The 20,775-nt window shown below is 39.1% G+C and overlaps 3 protein-coding genes across 6 annotated transcripts; 1 reads left to right on the top strand and 2 right to left on the bottom strand.

Moving 5' to 3' along the window:
- Positions 1-273: 273 nt before the first annotated feature.
- LOC117543601 (copine-3-like) lies at positions 274-9,767 on the bottom strand. 4 transcript variants are annotated; one of them, XM_034211968.1, is made up of 17 exons: positions 8,953-9,266; positions 7,836-8,022; positions 7,498-7,677; positions 7,313-7,387; positions 7,149-7,220; positions 6,848-6,928; positions 6,578-6,667; positions 5,089-5,187; positions 4,887-4,973; positions 4,522-4,581; positions 4,206-4,339; positions 3,999-4,053; positions 3,664-3,715; positions 3,183-3,316; positions 2,775-3,011; positions 2,574-2,688; positions 274-1,484 (listed from the first exon to the last, which is right to left on the bottom strand). In XM_034211968.1, exons 2-16 carry the CDS (start codon positions 7,992-7,994, stop codon positions 2,578-2,580), a joined length of 1,626 nt encoding a protein of 541 aa, XP_034067859.1. In that variant the 5' UTR covers positions 7,995-8,022; positions 8,953-9,266; the 3' UTR covers positions 274-1,484; positions 2,574-2,577. The 4 variants fall into 4 exon arrangements, with proteins under 4 accessions (XP_034067859.1, XP_034067857.1, XP_034067856.1 ...); XM_034211966.1 differs by lacking the exons at positions 2,574-2,688; positions 8,953-9,266 and adding an exon at positions 9,644-9,767; XM_034211965.1 differs by lacking the exon at positions 2,574-2,688.
- LOC117543603 (copine-3-like) lies at positions 9,521-15,351 on the bottom strand. The gene is given in 17 exon segments (XM_034211970.1): positions 9,521-9,767; positions 9,885-10,004; positions 10,006-10,119; positions 10,250-10,383; positions 10,471-10,522; positions 10,968-11,022; positions 11,214-11,347; positions 11,810-11,869; positions 12,006-12,089; positions 12,182-12,280; positions 13,483-13,572; positions 13,655-13,732; positions 13,814-13,885; positions 14,029-14,103; positions 14,184-14,363; positions 14,477-14,643; positions 15,110-15,351. Coding segments are annotated over 16 exon segments (1,629 nt in total). The 5' UTR covers positions 14,639-14,643; positions 15,110-15,351; the 3' UTR covers positions 9,521-9,647.
- Positions 15,352-15,838: 487 nt separating this feature from the next.
- On the top strand, positions 15,839-20,767 carry rmdn1 (regulator of microtubule dynamics 1). The gene is made up of 10 exons (XM_034211952.1): positions 15,839-16,053; positions 16,554-16,659; positions 16,748-16,832; positions 19,023-19,182; positions 19,339-19,428; positions 19,515-19,570; positions 19,863-19,950; positions 20,044-20,074; positions 20,166-20,299; positions 20,446-20,767. Exons 1-10 carry the CDS (start codon positions 15,919-15,921, stop codon positions 20,485-20,487), a joined length of 927 nt encoding a protein of 308 aa, XP_034067843.1. The 5' UTR covers positions 15,839-15,918; the 3' UTR covers positions 20,488-20,767.
- The last annotated feature ends 8 nt before the right edge of the window (positions 20,768-20,775 follow it).

Below are 20,775 nucleotides of genomic sequence, written 5' to 3'. Positions count from 1 at the left end.
CTGTTGTGGTCACAGTCAGTCACACTGCGAATCTGTATGTCTATTTTGTAAGTTTTATTTTGAAGTAATAACCTGAAAACCGGAAGTGTGGTAAATGATCAGATTGGTTATCTTTAAAAATAGTATAATAAAAATAAAACCAGTTTTAGTGCAGTTAACTACGATGTATTTGAAATACTAACTGCCTGCCTGTACTACTACTAACAGTACTAACACTTCCAATAACACGTATTCTTATGATGTTCCGATATAATCACTTAAGAATGCACAACATTGATTAGGAATATGATTCACTACTTAGTGAAAATACAATATTTATTTTATGTCATGACATGAAGGCAGTAGCACCAAAAAAGTTCAAATTTTCAAATGTACATAAAATATTTTGCTTTGCTTTCTGTTATATAGATTGAATTAGATCTTCTTTCATGCTTTGCAAATCATATTTACACACAATCATAGTAAACTCGTAAAATATGTAACACATATTAAATATCAGTCAGTATCAAATACACATACATTAAGTGAAATCAGGCCTTATTTATAACAGTCAGTTAAGTTAAGACATGGTGAACTTCTGGTTTAAATCAGTGTGAACATGCATTTATCAAATTAAGCTTTTTCTAATGATTGAATCACTCATAGGGATTCTTCTCGATTAACATTCACATCACCTAATATTATGTAAAAAAAAGAAACTGAATGAAGAACAAAACAGTAGCAAGGACAGGTTTTTGTAGAGTAAAGTCTACAAAAGGTGTCTGTTTAGGCAAACGCATTAGTCCATTATATATGGATCAATCATGTAAACATTGTTGCATTGTGTTAATAGTACGGCTTTGTCCAAGATTGGTGATTTCAATTGAAATATGCCTTATTTTGCAGGGAAACATGAAAGTGGTCATTGTAAACTATTTGAAAATATGAAAGAAATATTAGCAGAAACAAGGAGAACACATGAATTACTCTAGCCCTTTCATGTAGACGTTCTACATTGTATGTGGACTAATGAGATAACTGGTCAAAGCTAACTTGGTTATTACACAAAAACCAAAGACATTCAGTCAAGTCACACTAGTTTCAATGAATGCCTTAACGATGGTGCAGAACAACCAAATAAAAAATGACTTTAAATCTTAAAAATCCTGGCACTTGTGTCACATTAAGTCTTATGTTATATTAACAATAAATCTGTGTTAAGTACATGTTAAAAAACATTTAAGAAATGGTATACCATATCAGTGTATAATGGCTTTATATTATTAGTGCATACAAGTATTTACAAATCATACCATGAGTCCCAGACTTGATGGTGCATGCTCATGTAGTATATTGAGAATACATCACGGGGGGGGTGCTGATGCTGCGGGGTCAGGGAGAGGTGTGTCTCCTTGAGGTGGTCTCAATCTCACGCTGTTGAAGAAGCTCACCACCTGACCCGGGACTTCTGCCAAGACGCTCTGAGCCAGCATTTCCTGAGGAGCCTAAAGAGAGGGAGTAGAGAGAGAATTACGAGGAGTCAGTAGCAGGGGAAACAGCTGAAGCAACCAAAGAAGGGAAGCAGCGGGGGTGCGGAGATGTGCCACAGAGGTCAGAGGAATACATTATTTTGATGAAAATGTAAGTTTAATCAGTATATGAGTATACAAATAACTGTGGCACATTGGTAGAAGCTTTAAAAACAACATTTAACTCTAAATGTCGTGCATATATAAAAAAAATGTAAGCAACAAAATGCGATAATCCTGCAATACTTGGTTATGCTAGTGATGTTAGGTGACTGAAGTAGTTACTGTACAGATTATCAACATACTTCCCACAACATATAAATGGTATGGTATGAATGCTGGTCTTTAAGCAAATAAAGCTTTGGTATGACATCATTTGAAATATGTAATATTACATTAGATGAGATCATATGTGCTTATATCTGAACACTAGGGATACGGCTCGTTAGTTTAGCGTAAGACAAAAACAGCAGACGGGGAAACAGCTTGTATCTCATGTTTATGTTATATTAGGGCTGTATTGGATAGTTCAGAGCTTCATTTATAACAGTCTACTGTCAGCTGTTGTGAGCAAAGCGAAGCACGCTCCTGTATAAACTAAGGATCATAACAAATGACGACAGACAAAAAGAAAAGTACATATGGTACAGTCCCATCGTATATCGCTTTTTTTTTATGCATCTAAAAAACAACATGTAAATTAACCATTTAAAGGTTGTATGGAGCATTATGTGCCTTGTAAAATCTCAAAGCTCAGGCACTGAGCAGTTGCCAGGACCACAGTGGAGAGACTCCAGGAAATTTCTGCTCACTCCCTCACAAAAAAAGCCCTGTAAGAGCACTTTTCAGCTAGAGTTTTCAGCAGTCCACACCCTGCAGTACGTGATGACATAATGTCCCATATACTGTGAATGGAAAGGTTATAAAAACAGTGGAATAAACAGCTTGGTGAATTAAGCTAACTAGGTTATAGAACTATGCTTCTAGTGTTATACATGCAGCTTTGAACTAATGCGTGGAAGAAGAATGGACAAAGGGTAAGTGAAACGCTGTGGGTGCTCCTACATTTCTACGAGGGAGTGGGCTCGCTGGGGGGCTTCAGGTCAAATTTATTGAAGAAGGAGGCCACTTGGTCAGGCAACTCTGCCAGTACACTTTGGGAAAGGGCTGCAGTGCCTGCCTGAAATAAGATATTTAGACACGTTGTTTAATGATTTTAAAGAAGCTAATGTGCCTACAAAGACTTTGCTCTATGAGATAGCTTACATTTTGGAACTGTCTGAATGGCACAAACTGCACGATGTCCCGCATGGCAGTCTCGCCTGTAGGACAGCGTAAAACTCCATCGTCTCCATCGAGGAACTCCATGGCACTGAAGTCCGCCCCACCTACTCCGACGATGATGATGGACATGGGCAGACGAGAGGCGTTGACGACGGCTCTGAGAGTCTGGTCCATGTCTGTGATCACTCCGTCAGTGATGATCAGCAGCACAAAGTATTGCTGTGGATTATTGACATAAAAGGAACAAAACAAGAGTTATATTTAAAAAGGGAAGGGGTTTTCACCTAGTATTGTGTGGAAAAGAACAACTGATTGAGACTGTGTCATCCCGTGCTAGATTTGCATACAAAAGCCATCATTTTGGCAGATATTAGACTCCCAGCGACTCACAGAGGCAGTTTCCTGCTGCATGGCCTGCTTGCCAAACTGGGCCACATGGTTGATGATGGGGGAAAAGTTTGTGGGACCGTAAAGCTTCACCTGGGGGAGGCAATACTGGTAGGCTTTGACCACACCTTCTATGCCTGGAAAAAAAAACACAAATACAGATCTTAGAGCATTATTTTATATATATATTTCCATGTAACTTAGCATGATTGGAAATAGATAGCACTCAGCAACATGAAGTAAATGTATGGGCCGAAGGAAAACTGCAGAGCAAATCAAGTTTCTGTACAAAGTGATTGGATGGTGCAAATACATTTTGAATTAACTTTATTTGTTTGCAAAATGTTCTCCTGATTATCAGTCAGTGCTTCAAACATCAAACACCAAACTCTCCAACAAATGCTCTCATGTCGTACTGCGCCACACTATTTCTGAGAAAAGCAAAATATGCATGTCCTGTTATCTAAAGACTCTTTATTATTACCTGCACAGAATGGGTTTTCTGGGTTGAAGTTAATGGGAAACTCGTGGCTGACCTGGAAACACAAACAACCGGGTTCAATATTACATGTTTTGGTCTGCCGGCCAAGACATATTCCACTCAATTGGTTAACATTTAATTATTTGGGCGGATGAGGATTTCAAATCTAACCAGCATTTTGTAAATGATGCTAGTTTTGTACCATGCAATCAATTATAAGGCTGGATCCAGCACCAACGTTTTACATACATCCAAGACACGCTTTGTCATGTATAAAGAAATTAAATTATGACATGGAACTAATATTCAAGCAAGTTGTAACCCAAACAAATAATCACCTGCCACCTAGGAGGAAGCTGGGCTCCAAATCCGAAAGCTGGGAACATCTTGTCACTACAGGAAGTGAAACACAACAAAGGATTAGACTCGAGCCGCAGACTTTCAATGTTAATGTTCCTCAAAGCTCCATTCAGCCATGACGGAAAATAAGGGATGTACACGCTATATCCATGCCCTATATACTATATATATAACAATCTATGTACCTGTCATAGTCCTGGATGACATTACCCACTGCCCAGATAGCTGCCAGGTACTCATTATAGCCCTGAGGGTTGATGTAATGGAGGGACTGAGCGGAGCTGGGATCCCCGTTGGAGCCTGTGAAGTCAATCGCAATCTGGACATGGGTGGATGGAAAAAAACACAGACTCGTAAAAATGTAGATAATGTTATCACAACATCATAATTATTGTTTCCTAAACACATTAAATCCTCAATATGAACGGTACAAACAACATATAATGCAAATATCAGGGATAGTTTTTTTTTGTAGGATTCAAAAACATGTGTAGTACTCACAGTGAAGTTAATCTGACAGCCGCCCATTATGTAATCCAGAAAGGTATACTCCTTCACTATCTGTAAAGACATTTTAGAAACAAAATAGTATTTACCTGTTCATAAAATGTATATCACAACTTATATGATCAGCTACAGCATTGCAGTACTGTTAATATGCCGTTTACCTTTATTAAAAGGTACAACATGTATAAAAGTATTTTACAATTCTGTATATACAATGTTTTAGATATACTGTACATGGCTCAGTTTTAAGTAATCTCAACCACTTTTATTCTTGCAAATTCCTTTAGATGGAGTACGCATATACTAAACAAATGAAAGTATTGGTTACGTAATAAAAAATCTATTTAAAACCAAAATACCTTGCATTTTTTAACAACGATAACACCAGAGTTTTTGTATCCTTTCTTCTTCTGTTTCTTCTTACTGTTGATGCATTCAAACTCGGCCTGAGAAGAGAACAAACACACAATATCAAGTGTCAAAATGTTTAAGGGGGACTCTTTTTTTTTATGAATGCATCCAATAAGTTCCAAAACACCAAGAAAGAGCGAGAGACCTCACCGCATATGTTTGTGATCCCTGCTGTATTTGGGCGAGCGTTGTCTCAAAACATCCAATAAAGTCATGAGATCCGTTGTTGTTGTAGTCATAACAATCCACCTGAGAGAGACAGACAGTTAGGAGAAACAAGACAAATCCAGTCAATTCTCTTGAGCAAACATTTGTATTTTACTTATTTAACTATCATCCGTGTGTGAACATCAAAGCAGATGAGACAGAAGCATGCTTTGGGGGTGAAGCTACAGATGTAACACAACACCCTGATATTGATAAATCTAAGAGAAACACACGCAAGCCTTTTACTGGAAGGGGAACTACCTTTTAGAATGAGACACAGTGGTGATTTCATTGTTGAGGAAACACAGGTGAAGACACAGCATGGAGCAACAAACTGTGTGATGCTACAGTCAGTCTACAGGGTGGATATCTAAGAAAGCTCATGAATAAGAAAAAAAGGTATCTATCTTTACGGAAAATCTGTTGGTCGTCTTACCTGTGAATACATCATTATCAGGTTATTTAAATTAGTATGCTATATGTTAGTAGGCCACTAGCACTTGTGGTTATATATACAATTCATATCCTTTGACATACAAATATATTCAATATTAAATACCTGATTTATTCCATCATGATAAAAAAAATACGAGATCTATGTAGAAAGGCAAATTAGCAAACTCATAATACCTATTCAGCGCCTTGGATTTTGTTCTATTTTGACTTAAAATGTAGCTTTATACATACTTTAAGTTCTTATTCGGTCCCTTCTGAGTTCATGCTAGTGCCCCATTGTCTGACAAAAGTCAATGTTCAACCAGTGACTCACTTTACTCGCATCATTCAACAGGTAAGTTGACCAACAAGCCAAACTCCTCAAGTTTGTAAGATAGATACTAGAGTGTAAAGGTCTTTGTCCTGTCACAGACACTGCATCCTACACGTGAAGCACTCACGCTGGAGACAGTAAACTCACTTTCACCGTAGACTGGGAAGCAGCTCTTCCAGACAAGTGTGCTTTTAGAGGGTTAGAGATTGGAAACAAAACACAAAATACATAAACTAATGCTAAAAAAAACATGTCCTTATCTAGACAATGAAGGAAACATAGCCGGGGGGTTCTATTGTGGTATTGATTCAGTCTTTTGGTGATCTTACAGAACAAAATTAAATTCCATTAGTGATCAAAAATGTTTGTTTTTCCTTGTTGACGTTCAGTGGAGCTGAAAAAACACATCATATATACATTTTTGAAATAGGCTTGACCTGCTATAGGTGTATTACGACAACTGTGATATTTAAAAAATGAAAATTGGATAACACATAATAAATAACAATTTCTATAACAAATTATAATTTATTCAGGAAAGCTAATCCATCACTGAATGAAAAACTGATATTACGCCAGCATGAAAGACTGACCGTAGATAAAGGCTGCCGTGTCATCATTCACAATTCCCTACAGTCAAAGTGTATGCGAGTGTGTGTGTACCTTTATAGGTCTCTCCACATCGCCTCCACAAAGGGCCGGAAGCGGGATGCGGAAGGGTCTCCATGTTGGGTTCAGGGTGTTTTTCACCACCTGCATGACAGTACAGATTAAAAAAACACTCTGAAAGGTGACATGCATTAACTGTATAAACTCCAAACTGTCAATACACATTCTGGTTATGACTTTATGCGCCCATGCACTGCCCAGGAATCCTTGGGCATGATATATAGTAATAATGTAAAGCATGCTACACAGCGAGTATATCTGTACCTCTGTCCTGTGAGCGAGCTGCCATCCAGTTTCTGTCTGTTTGTGGAATTCCAGGAAAGGGTCGGATTTGCCAAAGAAATCCTGGAAATAAGTAAGAAAATAATAGGAGGTTAAAATAAATAAATGACCCAATAATACTCAGTGTTGGGGAGCACTATATCAACGTGTTTCACACTAGATGGATGAATAATGCATCCGGCTTTATAAAGCTTTCAGCAATAACCTTATGGTCATTTCAACATTTTTAACTCCAGTAGGTTCATATACAATATTTGAAACATGATTCCAAAGCAATCAATACCTTTTTGTCCAGTTTTCTACCTTCAGCTTCAAAATCCACCACCCTGTTGTCTGTTCGTTCTTCAGCACATATCTACAAAACATGCAACAGCATTGTGTTACAAATACCGCATAAGACAATTATGACAGTTGACTTATTGACAATTGAAATCCAATACGACTCACAGTGATGGTCCCTTTCCCTGCAGGTCTCTTGTCCTTATGGACAAGTGGTCTTGTTAGATTTCTTGAGGATACAACCTGGACAGAAACACCCTTTTCTGAATCACACAATCACTGGATATGTCACAGCCTCAACACCCATCTAAAATAATAATTCAACAGAAAAAGAATAAGGCAAATGTGCTAACCTGTCCCATGGTGCACTCCAGTTCTCCCAGGAAGTCTGCATCTTGCAGACTGCAGTTTTCGCTGTCAATGTCGTACATTTCAAACCTCAGCTTCTGCACCATCTCAAAGTAGTAGTCGACGACAAAACTCTTGGAAAACTTTGGATTTAAGCAGTTCATGATTCTCTCTGTCCGGCCAATCTAAACAGAAACAAAAGATAAAAAATATCTTTTTTATACAGAATCAGAAACTCTTTTGACTCGCAGCAGGTGCTGACATGTCCAAAATGACAGCAAATAGATCCATAAGAATGAGGATATTTCTTGAAGTTTTAGATCAACTTTTTAAACACGCTTACCTCACACCAGTGAGGCCCTGAGGAGTTCATGAGGAGCACACACAGAGGGTCAGACTTTGAGAATGCATCCATGTCGAGCAGATTCTCACAGGAAATGCTCAGTGCCACTTTGGTCACACATTCAGGGACCTTTGGCCCTGGGGATCCAACTGCTGCCATGACAGCCTGGAAGAAACACACACACAAACTGACACACAGAAACAAATCTTTAAAAAACTGAAGGGAAACATTTTTGCCACACCCAGTCATTCAAGTTATGACTGACTTATACTGAGAGCAGTAGCAATATGCATGTTGTGTAACACTTGCTTCATCCTCCTGTTTATCTAGCTGCCTTTAATACTTTTAGATTGTCAAATACAGTTTCCTTGGTTGGCAGATACAGCCTACGAAGAGGACCAAGCAAACACACCAAACTGCATCAAAATCCATGTTATCCATTGGTTTATCAATAGATATGTGTAGCAACATTTCATAGAAGTCATGTAATGATTAATTACGTTTGTATAGTTAATTCGGCCAACACATTTCATTAAATGTAGGATGTATCAAACGCTAAACGGAGTGCCATCCAGCGGTGAGGTAACGTTCATCTGGCTCTCGGGTGGATGATACTGTCCCATAAGGGGCTAGCTAGAGTTAGCTGAAGCTTGTATTGGATACATTAACAATTAGAGTCAAACACTCATCTTTGTCATAATGTGGTCTGTTAATGACAAAGCCATCTTAGCAACGTTAAGGTAACTTAAGGTAACGTTAATGGGACAGAAAATAACGGACCGTGCTGTAGGAGCTTTTACCAATGTAAGCTAACGTCAACGTTACATCGGCGGATGATTCGAAATATATTTATCCACGTTTATTGCTGTTAAAATACATGTATGTAAACTGTTATTAAGGAGTAGGCTATCTTACTTGACTTTAACGAGTTGACGCCTATTTGCTTTGAGCTAACGTTAAATGTCAGATGATACTTATAAAAGTAACTAAAAAAAGGCAACGTTAACGTACGCCTATCTCCAGTAAATAACCAAACTAACTTAAAACCTAGCGTTATATTTATTTTGACAGTTAAAACAGAATAATGTCAATAGTAGTTTAACTTTGTATGTCTTACCTTGTTAGCTACATACGCTAGCTGTGGGCTGTGGTTTGCTGTTGGCAGAAATGACAGGAGGAATAGGAGCTGGTTGTGGTGGGCGGGGCCCGTGCGCTCGTTTCCAGTTAGAGGGACACCCGTCCCTCACCCTACCCTACTAGCCATATTCATACCTGATATCATTACACTGGACAAATAAGACATACCTCTTTCATTGTGTTTTAGGGCTTCTTGTGAATATATAATTTTGTATTGGATTCTTTTTCAGTCAAAATCTCTTCAAAGGTTTTCAATAGCTTGCATATCATGATTCATGATTCATGACACCAAATGACTCCAGGTCATTGGGGAATTGTACACACTGGAAAAGTACAAGCATGTTTTCCCCAATGTTTCCAACAACTTTCTCAAAAAATCTGTCAATTTAATCTGGTTGCCTTTAATTGAGACGTATCCCCTTTGGACATGTGTCAGTGGTGTGGTTGTCTACCATAAACTGTCATAAACGTATGTATTATCTCATTTGTAGCCACATATTTCCATTACAAGTGACATGTTTGAGGTTAATTATGAATACGTTGGTCAATTCTTTCATCCATGTTCACTTCTTGGCATTTATTTGCAACAATCCATAAAGGAATCCAAGAAAGAGGTTGCAGGACATACAGATAAGTAGTACATAGGATTTATTTGGGTTACTTTAACAAACCTTTCTAAGACGGCTCAGAAACACTGGATACATAAGGGGGTTTCAACTTGAATAAATTGAAGAAAGAGGACACTTGATCGGGCAGCTCGGCCAGGACACTCAGAGCAAGGGCCGCGCTGTTTTCCTGCAATGGCAATGTTAGAAAAATAAAAGAGAGTCTTAGCCAGGTTTGGGAGAAACTAGTTGACATTGAAGTGGGCATGTGTCTGTGATAGTCCTTTCATCAAGTCATGTTGCTTACTTGGAAATCTCTGAAGGGCACAAACTGCACAATGTCCCTTGTGGCGACAAGACCTCTGGGTGAACACAGCAATACATCATCACTGTCGAGGAACTCCATTTCGCCAAAGTCTGCCCCCCCCCACGCCCACTATGATGATGGACATGGGGAGACGAGAAGCATTGACAATAGCCGTGCATGTCTGGTCCATGTCTGTGATCACTCCATCTGTGATAATGAGCAGCACGAAGTACTGCTGCAGATGGGGTGAGAAAATATTTCAAACAATGTCAGATATTAAGAATACACAGACCATATCATTTCTTGTTGGGATGTGATCTTAAAATTATCTTATGCCTAGTTTGTTTGAGAAACGTATAACTTACTGAGGCCACATTCTGCTGTAGAGCTTGTCTGGCGAAACAGGCCGCATGGTTGATAATCGGAGCGAAGTTTGTGGGGCCCGAGAGCTTCAGCTGGGGTAGACACTGTCGGTAAGCCTGCACCACACCCTCTATTCCTGTAACACACACACACACACACTAATATTACTGAACAACTTTAAACAACCGAAAACGATCTTGTGTTGTGACCAAGTTCAACTTACCCACACAGAATGGATTTGATGGATTGAAATTGATAGGAAACTCATGGGAAACCTGTAAACATAATAGATGGATTGCATTTTTTTGTTTTGATTTTGACAATTAAAAGATGCCAGTCAGGAAAACACTGTCACATTATTGTCCTTTTATTAATGATTTCATGTAGATTTACAGTGTACAATAATGTAATGGGTTACACAGCTTGAATCCCAAAGTCACTCTCACAAATGTGGCCCTTGAACTGATTTTGCAGTTCATAAAGTATACAATTAGACATAGATAACTGGACATGCTGCTCATGCTATGCAAAGGTATTTAAATTAAATCTTTCTTAACTAGTGTTAGTAGACCATGTTGAGACAACAATTTGAAGAGCTTCAGGTGGTGAAACAGCCATTAATGCTATACACGTGAAATTGTGCTTGTCCACAGCATGAGCTTGAATTATGTCCAAAGTCAAGATAAGATTTTTAAAGTATTTTAGATTTTCTTTTCTTACGCGCTGAGAGAAAGGTAGCTCGGCTCCAAAACCAAAGACAGGAAACATCTTGTTGCTACAAAGACAGACAGGAAAATACAGGTGTGATAATGCATGTTAAACAGGGAACATCATTCAGTAGGTTAAAGTTATACTAATTAAATCCTGTAAAGTATGATCATTGTAAGCAAGATAGAAATGTTCAAATCACAATTAAAAAAAAAGTTGATATACATTAGATTTAAATGGCTTAACGTTTGCTCTTACCTGTCGTAGTCCTGGATGACATTCCCCACCGCCCAGATGGCTTTCAGGTATTCATTATATCCCTCAGGGTTGATAAAGTGGAGGGAATTGGGAACGTTGGGATTCCCGTTAGAGGCTGTGAAGTCAATGGCAATCTGTCCGGGGTACGACAGAGGATAAGGATCGTGATATGAAGAGCCGTATATCTATTATCTACACGGTATACCAGGTATAGTACTTGCTACCTTGAAGTAAATGTAGGCCCATCCAAGTCTTATCAAATCAAATAATTAATTTGACTGATAAGACAGAACAAAAATACCATTATCAGAATCTCTACCCAAGGCTTTGCCTTGCAAATTAGCGCCAAATGTATCTCACAAGTCAATCAGATCAGGCCTTCAAGAGACAGGCCCTTAAACGGAGCGTTTCAGACCAAGGGTGAATACAGGCATACTCAGATAGACATTATGGGAACAATCATGTGTTTGTTTTTTTAGCATTAGCACTTTTAAACATGTGCTAGAAGAAACCCTAAATACAAGTATGAACATTAAATTGAGCATAATGTTTCCTTTAAAGAAACAACATCTTGTGACTGACATTTGCAAACTCACAGTGAAGTTGATTTGACAACCCCCCATGATATAATCCAGGAAGGTATACTGCTTATCCACCTGAAAAGGAAAAACAGTGATGCAATACAAAAACAAGAGTGGTAATAAATGTATGTATTTCTAGTTGTGACCTTAAAATGTACAGTGAGTGAGAAAATATACTGAAATCAATATGTCCTTATTTATAAATCATCACCTGGCAGTTGTTGATGCAAATGATCCCGGAGTTTTTATAGTTCCTCTTCTTTGACTTTTTTGGATGAGTGCACTCAAATTCAGCCTGCAAGTAGGAACACCAGTGGTATTTATGGCGGTTAAAATAAACAACAGGTATTTTTTGGTGAATCAAACACACTAACACAGAAGTCTTACCGCAGAAATGCGTGTTGCAATTTGCATCTCAGCTAGTGTTGCTGTAAAGCTGCCGATGAGCTGATGGGAGCCGTTGACGTGGTGGTCATAACAATCCACCTAATGACAAACAAAGAGATTTCCAGTAAAAAAACAAAAGCCACTCCACGAAAATTAAAAACGAATAGGCAGCAGTCCTAGTGCTTAGTGTAAGGGAAACTTCTGTGTAGCAGCAATGCAGTGGGAGTCACCGACTCAGGAAAGAGACACGGGAAGAGCAGGAGCTTTGATGTCAAACACTGATGGTTTATTTGGAGCTTCGGCCGGAGAATTCACATCACAAGTCACAGCAGTCACGATCTGACTGCACGGGAGAGTTTCCACGTCAATTCTGAAGAACTCTACCCCAGACCCATGTATTTAGCTAGTTCCGAGAGCATCATCAACATGCTGCATAACAAGATAAAATCATAACACCTCTATCAGCTGACGCCAACAGGCAGGAACATAGAATCATAACACCTCTATCAGCTGACGCCAACAGGCAGGAACATAGAATCATAACACCTCTATCAGCTGACGCCAACAGGCAGGAACAGGGAGACAAAACACTGAGAGCACAGCAGCCAAAGTTACGAGGTGCGTGTGCTCAGTCAGGACAGTTTGAACTGATAAACTGGGTCAAAGTTATGGGCCTTGGAAAATATTCCCCAACACTTAGCAACATTTGTATTATATGGGATGTAGATAGCAAATCTTTCTTTAGACTACTACTGTTTACTACAATAGAAAGTGTCTCTTGTCATAGAATTGTTTCATACCTCACATGCAAAACATAGCATTAGCATAGCATTTCACTCTTGGTTATCAATGTTAGAAATAAATGCCTTTGGAGTAACTCAAATTAGTTCAGATAATATAGCAAAATGCACACCTTTGGGTGGAGACGTCATGAATCGTGCGTACACACACATACCACTTATCCAGCTGGGTCGCCGCATGTTGTAATTATGGGAGCATTGTAAGATGAAAAAAAAAATGCAATTACAAGATTAGTATGTTAAAAGGACCATGTGCAACAAGCTGACCTTTTTTAAATAAAAAAAGGACAAAAAAATCTACTGAGAATACACATTTTGCTAACGGGTTGCATATTCTCAAGCTTACAAACTCCAAGCATTCCAAGTGCACGACACCAACAAATGAAATGCTACTCTTCTTTGGCAGGTATTTTATGTTTTTTTTTATATTTCTTATTTCCTTTTTGAGTAACAAAGTATCTGACATGTAGCAGTATTGACTGAAATGGAAAATCAAATTACCCTTATAGCTCTCTCCACATCTCCTCCACAGAGGGATAGCAATGAGATGGTGAAGGGTCTCCAGACTGGGTTTTGCTTGTTTTTGACCACCTACATGAACGGGTTAAAAAGAGCCAAAGGTCAGTAAGGACTCTATGCAATCAGATAAATTGAGTTTGAGATAAGTGTGTACCTCTGTTCTGTAAGCCAACTGCCACCCAGTTTTTGTCTGCTTGTAGAATTCCAGGAAAGGGTCGGACCACCACAAAAACTAGACAATAATATCCAAAGATAGTTTTGAAATAATATGTAAAATAAATAACGTCAGACTTTTTAAAATGACCTCCATTACCTTTTTGTCTAACCTGTGAGCCGACACCTCAAAGTTTGCCACTCTGTTGTCTATTATTTCTTCAGCACAAATCTATTAATAAAAAGATACCACACATGAAAAGACAATTGGAGTTTTGTGCATAAAACATCAGTGAGAAACTTTTCTGAAAGGGAGAGCCTCAATCGCAGCTAAGGCACTGCATATCATTTCTAATGAGCAAAGAGTCCACTCACTGTGATGGTCCCATGACCTGCAGGTCTCTTGTCATTCAGCAGTAAAGGTCGGGTCATCTGCCTGCTTGAAACAATCTGGACACAAAATACCGCCAGTATCACAGATAAGAACATTACAAATCTGGCAGAACATCACAGTACACAGTGACTCTCACCTGACCCAGGGTACACTCAATCTCCCCCAGAAAATCATCATCAGTCAGGCTGTGGCTGTCATTGTCGATGTCATACACACAAAACTTTAGCCTCTGCACCATCTCGAAATAGTAGTCGATCACAAACTTCTTAGCAAACTTTGGATTCAGGCAGTTCAGGATCATCTCTGTGCGTCCAAACTGGTTCACAAATAAAGGGGAAGAAACGCATTTGAGATCAATGTAGGTGGGCAAAAGCAAATGGCTTATTCAAATTAAGGCTTTAACTCTGATGACCATGACCTAATACAAACCTCAGACCAGTGGGAGCCTGAGGTGTTGATGTGCAAGGCACACAAAGGGTCTGACTTGGAGAAGATGTCCATGTCCATGAGGTTTTCACAGGAGATGGTCAGCTCCACCTTGGTGGCACAATGGTTGGCCGAGGGTGGCAGTGGGGCCCCACCTGAGGCCATGGCAGCTGGCTGTGCAAGGATGACAGAATAGCCACAGATATTGTCAGAAGTGAGAGGGACTAAGTATTTACTCAGGTACTGCACTGAAGTATTTTAATGTGTTGGGTTGTTTTATCAATCATTAACAGGTGTCACTCAGCATAATTGAAAATCTTAGGTCACAGGCTTTATCAACAATACAACACAATAATACAGATAAGCGTTTACTGAACACAACAGTGTATGAGCAGCCTGTATCAAAATGGCAATACATTCAACAACTGAAAATAATAGACTAATAAATACTCAAACATAAATGGAATAAATTAGCTTAGAGATAATTAGTTTTAGACATGCGAGCGGTAGTTGTGGGTGTGGCGATGCCTTGAACGCAACCAAAACGAATAAGCCTACTTATTTTATAAAGTGTCCAACAAAGTTACGCATATCATTTTTTCATTATCAATTGAACGCTTATTCAGACATATTTACCTGTTTAGCTGTTGAAAAATATGCAATTGTGCCTAACGGGTGCCTCTGGTCGTTATCTGACAAGAACAGGTGGGTAACCAGGGGGTGGAGCTGAGCTCGGTGAACGTAAACTTGTCAAACTTTTGCAAGCTACTTCGCTTTAGAGGTTTAACTCGCTATTGTTAGCAATTTTGTATGGTTTCATTCGTGCTATATTTAAATGAAATCTTTGTAGTTCCACTGTGACGTAAAAAAACAACCGTTAGCCATAATAAACAAGGTAACATTATGACGGAACTATTACGAGTTTGGGTTGTTTCTTGTCGACTACTTATATGAAGGCACACATATCTCAGGGGTGCATACATGGTGCATTCAAGAAAGACATTTTGTAACAATAAATAGCGAATCATTTAAAAGGCTGTGACTACAATTAACATGTAAGACAATGCTGTTAGATATAGGATTCTTAAGATAAAAATAATGTCCTGTGTTGATTTAATGTAATACATTTAAACTAAAAGTTAAAAAGGGTTTGTTGTGTTTTTTAAAGTTGTTACGCCTTTATAAACCATAGAGAGGAGTGCAATGTATAACATACTAAAACATATTACGTACTAAAATGTAAGATATGTAATAATTTTTAGGCAAATCAAACAATAACATATATAAATCTTAGCTAAGAGACAAATATCAACTATTATTGTCTTTTTGCAACCTTTCTGTGTGTGCTCTTGAATGCCTCGCCTGTTTGTTTTTGCGAGCCAGCCCACAGTCTATGGGCATTGATGACTACCTGACTTCTTATTATTGAAGGTTTGGGCTTTGACATGGCTGGGACTGTGCTAATCCGATGTATGAGCAGGACTTTACTATCTGCAGCTCATGGTACAAAAGGGTTCAGAACCAGAGGGACAACCCGTTTCTACTGGACAACTTTTAGAAGGACTGCCATTGCTCTGACTGTAATTAACTTTGCCTTTTTAATATACTAATCATACGTATCATTAAATATGCATGAAACTGCTAGAATCGCTCACTTTCAGATGCCTTTATACACGAATTTATGGTTTGGAAGACCACAGTTGCATTGTTAAAGGGGTTTTTTCTATGCTTGTTTGTTATGTGGGTTAAAGGGCAGTAGGGCTTTACAGTGCAGTGGGAGAGTTGCTTATTCATACTGCAGCTTTGTATTAGGATATGTCATCGCTGTTAATGTGCAACAGGTTGGGTTAGATGAAAAGGAAGGCTGTGAAATTAAAACCTACTGTAATTCAATTTTTAAGCAGTAATTCAAACTCTACAACGAATGTGGATAAGTGTCTAGCTGCTCTGAAAGTGTCAGGTTACCTTAGGTCAGCTGATACTGAGCATTGTAAACATTAGCCATTGGGCCGAAATCACCTTGAACCCCTTCTATGGTTAATTTGTATGCCTTTTTTTTAAATATCTTTCCTGTTTACAGAGTGGAAGAGCTGCATTCCTAGTGGGGCTTCCTACACTATCCTGTCTGGGATATGAGGCTTATCACAGAGTGCAGAGTTCAGCAGTGGTCCACGCTTTAGAAAAAGGTAGTTGGTGTACTGTGAAAGATGTGAGATATCATTGAAATACAGATGTAGTAATGGATTCCTGAATTCTCTGTTGTGTTTTGTGCAGAGGAGGTTTTGGAGCAGGCTGACTACCTGTACAGCTGTGCAGAGACAGAGAAGCTGTACCAGCTGCTGCTGCAGTACAAGGACAGGTAGGCGATGCCCCACTAAATGTTTTTTTATTATACATTATCCTGAAGATTATTTTCTGTATTGTCTGTAAAACGTCAGAAACTGGTAAAAAAAAAAAAAGCCATGCATTGCCATGCTAAGTGATGTTTTTTAAATGTCATCAGGTCAATCAAAAATACCCAAAGATATTCACTTTATAGTATAAAGTAGATATCTCACTTTTATATTTTCTCTATTTCTCGCTTTGTTCTTGGCAGAAGTTATTGGAATGCCCCCCTACCTTCACTAAAGTTAAATATTTGTGCACATTATGAGTTTACCTTTTGAATTTGCATCATTGCCTCGCCCTTATTCCACCTACTTAGCACTGTTTACTTTTGCTGTTCTTTTTCTTTTTCTTCTTTACTTGCTTGTAAAGCGCTTTGAGCACCAGGAAAAGCGCTATATAAATGTAATGTACGGTGGCCCTGAAGTGCAAGACACCACAGCATTTCAGAAAACACTACAGCATTTCACAAAACACCACAGCATTTCACAAAACGCTACAGCATTTCACAAAACACTACAGCATTTCACAAAACACTACAGCATTCCACAAAACGCCACAGCATTTCACAAAACACCACAGCATTTCACAAAACACCACAGCATTTCACAAAACGCTACAGCATTTCACAAAACACCACAGCATTTCACAAAACACAACAGTATTTCAGAAAACACCACAGCATTTCAGAAAACACCACAGCATTTCACATTGGACGGAAAGGGTATTCCTTTAGGGAGAACACTTCTTGTTTGTGATTGGACAGAGCCAGCCAGAGAAGCACTGCTTTGATTGGTTGTTTTTGCTGCCAGTCAAGAAATGACGCTTCGTGATTGGTCAACACCCGACAGCGAAATATGTCCCAACACATCAGCCGTTAGCACACACTCAGAGCTCACAGCTCCTCATATCTGTTCAGATACTGGACACAAGTTAAACATGTACAAACCACAGACTGTCTATGTCATGGCGAATACAGTCGCTGCTTTATTTATGTATGTATGACGTTGTTGTGAGTGTGGACGGAGCAGCAACAGGTTAGTTTAGCCTGATGGATCCGATTCCATTCAGAAAACACGCATTTTAAAAGCTTTTCGCCTGCCGTCTTATCTGCAGACTTGTCAAAGCGTTAATTCATGTTTTTTACTAACCGTTATCAGTATGTAGTTACTTCGGCACCACTTTGAAACGTGTATTACAATTAAATCACGGTCAAATATGTTCATTTTGTTGTAGTTGGTATCTCCCATAGCATTTACATGGAGATACGCCAGCGCCTCTTGTTTGAATGACAGGAGCAAACACAGCTGACAGCCGCGGTGAAACTCGAGCGATTAGAGCGATGCGAATATTGGGTGGTCTACCATAGTATTTACGTGGAGATAAGCCCCTTAAAAACCATGAATTAATAAAGCATTAATTCTGTGTTTACTCCTGTCATTCAAACAAGACGCTGGAGATGGGACGGGGCGTATCTCCATGTAAATCCTATCGGAATCGGATCGATCAGGCTAAACTAACCTGTAGCTGCTCCGTCCACACTCACAACAACGTCATACATACAGACATAAATAAAGCAGCGACTGTATTCGCCATGACATAGACAGTCTGTGTTTTGTATATGTTTAACTTTTGTCCAGTTTCTGAACAGATATGAGGAGCTGTGAGCTCTGAGTGTGTGCTAACAGCTGATGTGTTGGGCGTCATTTCTTGACTGGCAGCAAAAACAACCAATCACAGCAGTGCTTCTATGGCTGGCTCTGTCCATTCACAAACAAGAAGTGTTCTCCCTAAGGAATACCCTTTCCGTCCAATGTGAAATGATGTGGTGTTTTTCTGAAATGCTGTTGAGTTTTGTGAAATGCTGTAGCGTTTTGTGAAATGCTGTGGCGTTTTGTGAAATGCTGTGGCGTTTTCTGAGATGCTGTGGCGTTTTGTGAAATGGTGCGGCGTTTTCTGAAATGCTGTGGCGTTTTGTGAAATGCTGTGGCGTTTTGTGAAATGGTGCGGCGTTTTCTGAAATGCTGTGGCGTTTTGTGAAATGCTGTTGTGTTTTGTGAAATGCTGCGGCGTTTTCTGAAATGCTGTAGTGTTTTGTGAAATGCTGTGGTGTCTTGCACTTCAGGGCCACCGTAGTAATGTATTATTATTATTATTATTGCAGCGATGAAGCAGAGTTCCTGTGGAGGCTGGCCCGGGTGTCCCGGGACATGGCGTTCCTGCCCGACATGGAGGACAAACAGAAGAAGGAGCTGATGTTTGAAGGCTTCGAATATGTGAAGAAGGCACTCGAGAAGGATGATAAGTGTTCAGCCGCACACAAAGTAAGACGACGGTTCTACTGAAAAAACACTACTGATTCGGAGAAAAATACGTTTGTTCCCACACACGACAAAAAACGAACATGCAGGAGGTTGCCATTATGATAAAGGATCAATGGGGGATTTTGTTAACCAAACCATCCTCCTTTTCTCACACAGTGGTACGCAATATGTCTCAGTGATGTTGGGGATTACTTGGGAGTCAAGGGGAAAATTGGAAATGCTTACATCATCAGGGATCATCTAGAGGTGAGAGCACATTTGGGTTGTTATACATTATCATAGTCGTATTTACTGTATTCTGGAGTGAAACAGGTTCCTGTCTTTTTTTCTAGACAGCCATCGAGCTCAATCCCAAAGATGCCACTTCCTTGCATATTTTGGGTTACTGGTCAGTCATTTTTTTAATTGTATTTTGTATTATTTGTTACATAAAATATGGTGAGTTTACATTTGCACTTATTGCCTTTTCATTCTGCTGTTCTCTGCTACTTGCCAAGAAAAAGATAAGTTGTTGGTATCAGAGGACAGTAGAGGGTAGTATCCCAAAGAATGCCAAGATCACATAAACTGTGTTTGCATAAGACTTAAAGATGCAAATTTATACGGTATACTTTTTGGGAGGAGAAACATTATTTTTAAGTCACAAAGGCAGTGAAATCTGTATGTTTTCTGTCTAATAGGTGCTTTACTTTTGCCGAGCTGCCTTGGTATCAACGCAAGGTGGCAGCTGTCATTTTTTCATCCCCACCTGTGTCCACATATGAAGAGGTGAGTACTGCACTTGTTATACCGCTCTTCATCTGTATTGTGACTAACTGCGCAAGTGACAAGGTACATGCCATGTTTTTCTGCTCCTTTCAGGCTTTGCAATTCTTCCAGAAAGCAGAAGAAGGTAAAACAAAGGACATGAATAAAGTCACTGAAGCATTTAATGAAAAACTGAAGCTGTATATTAACATTTTTGTGTGTTTTTATCTTTTCAGTTGATCCAAACTTCTACAGTAAAAACCTGCTAATGCTTGGGAAGACGTACTTGAGCATGAAGGAGAAAGAGAAAGGGCTTCTCTTTCTAACCAGAGCTAAAGAGTACCCTGCTCACACACTGGAAGACAAAGAGGTACACATACTGAGGACTAGCTTTGGATTGACTGTCTTTTAATAACTAATCGACCAAGATGTTATGTAAACTCAGATTATTCTCCAGGCAGAAACTGTGCGTGCTTGTGTGAACATACTCAGATCAGTGTATTTGTTCTTTTGCAGGTGCATAAAGAGGCGGTAGAGCTCTTGAAGAAACTAGTATGAAGCCGGTATTACCTTCGAGTGGAATGATGCCTTTGGGGACTTTTGGACTGTTAATTATTGCTACCTGCTTTTTCTTATTCAGATTTAGTGATTATTAATACAGCATTTGGCCTTTCCATTGAGACTTTAGTTAAATCTGAATTTCAACATTGTCTCTGTGTATTTTTTCATGCCTGAATTCCTTGAATTAAACTTGACTTTTGTTATGGAAATCTTAGACCTAGTCAATACTGTGGAGATATACAATTAGAATGATCAATCAATAAACTGGTGAAACAAACAGTTGTC

This window comes from Gymnodraco acuticeps, unplaced genomic scaffold, assembly GCF_902827175.1.
Source record: "Gymnodraco acuticeps unplaced genomic scaffold, fGymAcu1.1, whole genome shotgun sequence".
Classification (NCBI taxonomy): domain Eukaryota; kingdom Metazoa; phylum Chordata; class Actinopteri; order Perciformes; family Bathydraconidae; genus Gymnodraco; species Gymnodraco acuticeps.
This window is presented reverse-complemented; position numbering and strand designations above follow the sequence as displayed.

Bases quoted from the DNA above. Each gene is read 5' to 3' on its own strand.
- LOC117543601 (XM_034211966.1), bottom strand. From the start codon at position 7,994: ATGGCAGCAGTTGGATCCCCAGGGCCAAAGGTCCCTGAATGTGTGACC. The intron at 7,678-7,835 runs GTAAGCGTGTTT...GTTTCTGTTTAG, and splicing joins CAGGGCCTCACTGGTGTGAG to ATTGGCCGGACAGAGAGAAT. The intron at 6,929-7,148 runs GTATTGATTGCT...ACTTATTTCCAG, and splicing joins GTAGAAAACTGGACAAAAAG to GATTTCTTTGGCAAATCCGA.
- rmdn1 (XM_034211952.1), top strand. From the start codon at position 15,919: ATGGCTGGGACTGTGCTAATCCGATGTATGAGCAGGACTTTACTATCT. The intron at 16,660-16,747 runs GTAGTTGGTGTA...TGTTTTGTGCAG, and splicing joins GGTCCACGCTTTAGAAAAAG to AGGAGGTTTTGGAGCAGGCT. The intron at 20,075-20,165 runs GTAAAACAAAGG...TTATCTTTTCAG, and splicing joins CTTCCAGAAAGCAGAAGAAG to TTGATCCAAACTTCTACAGT.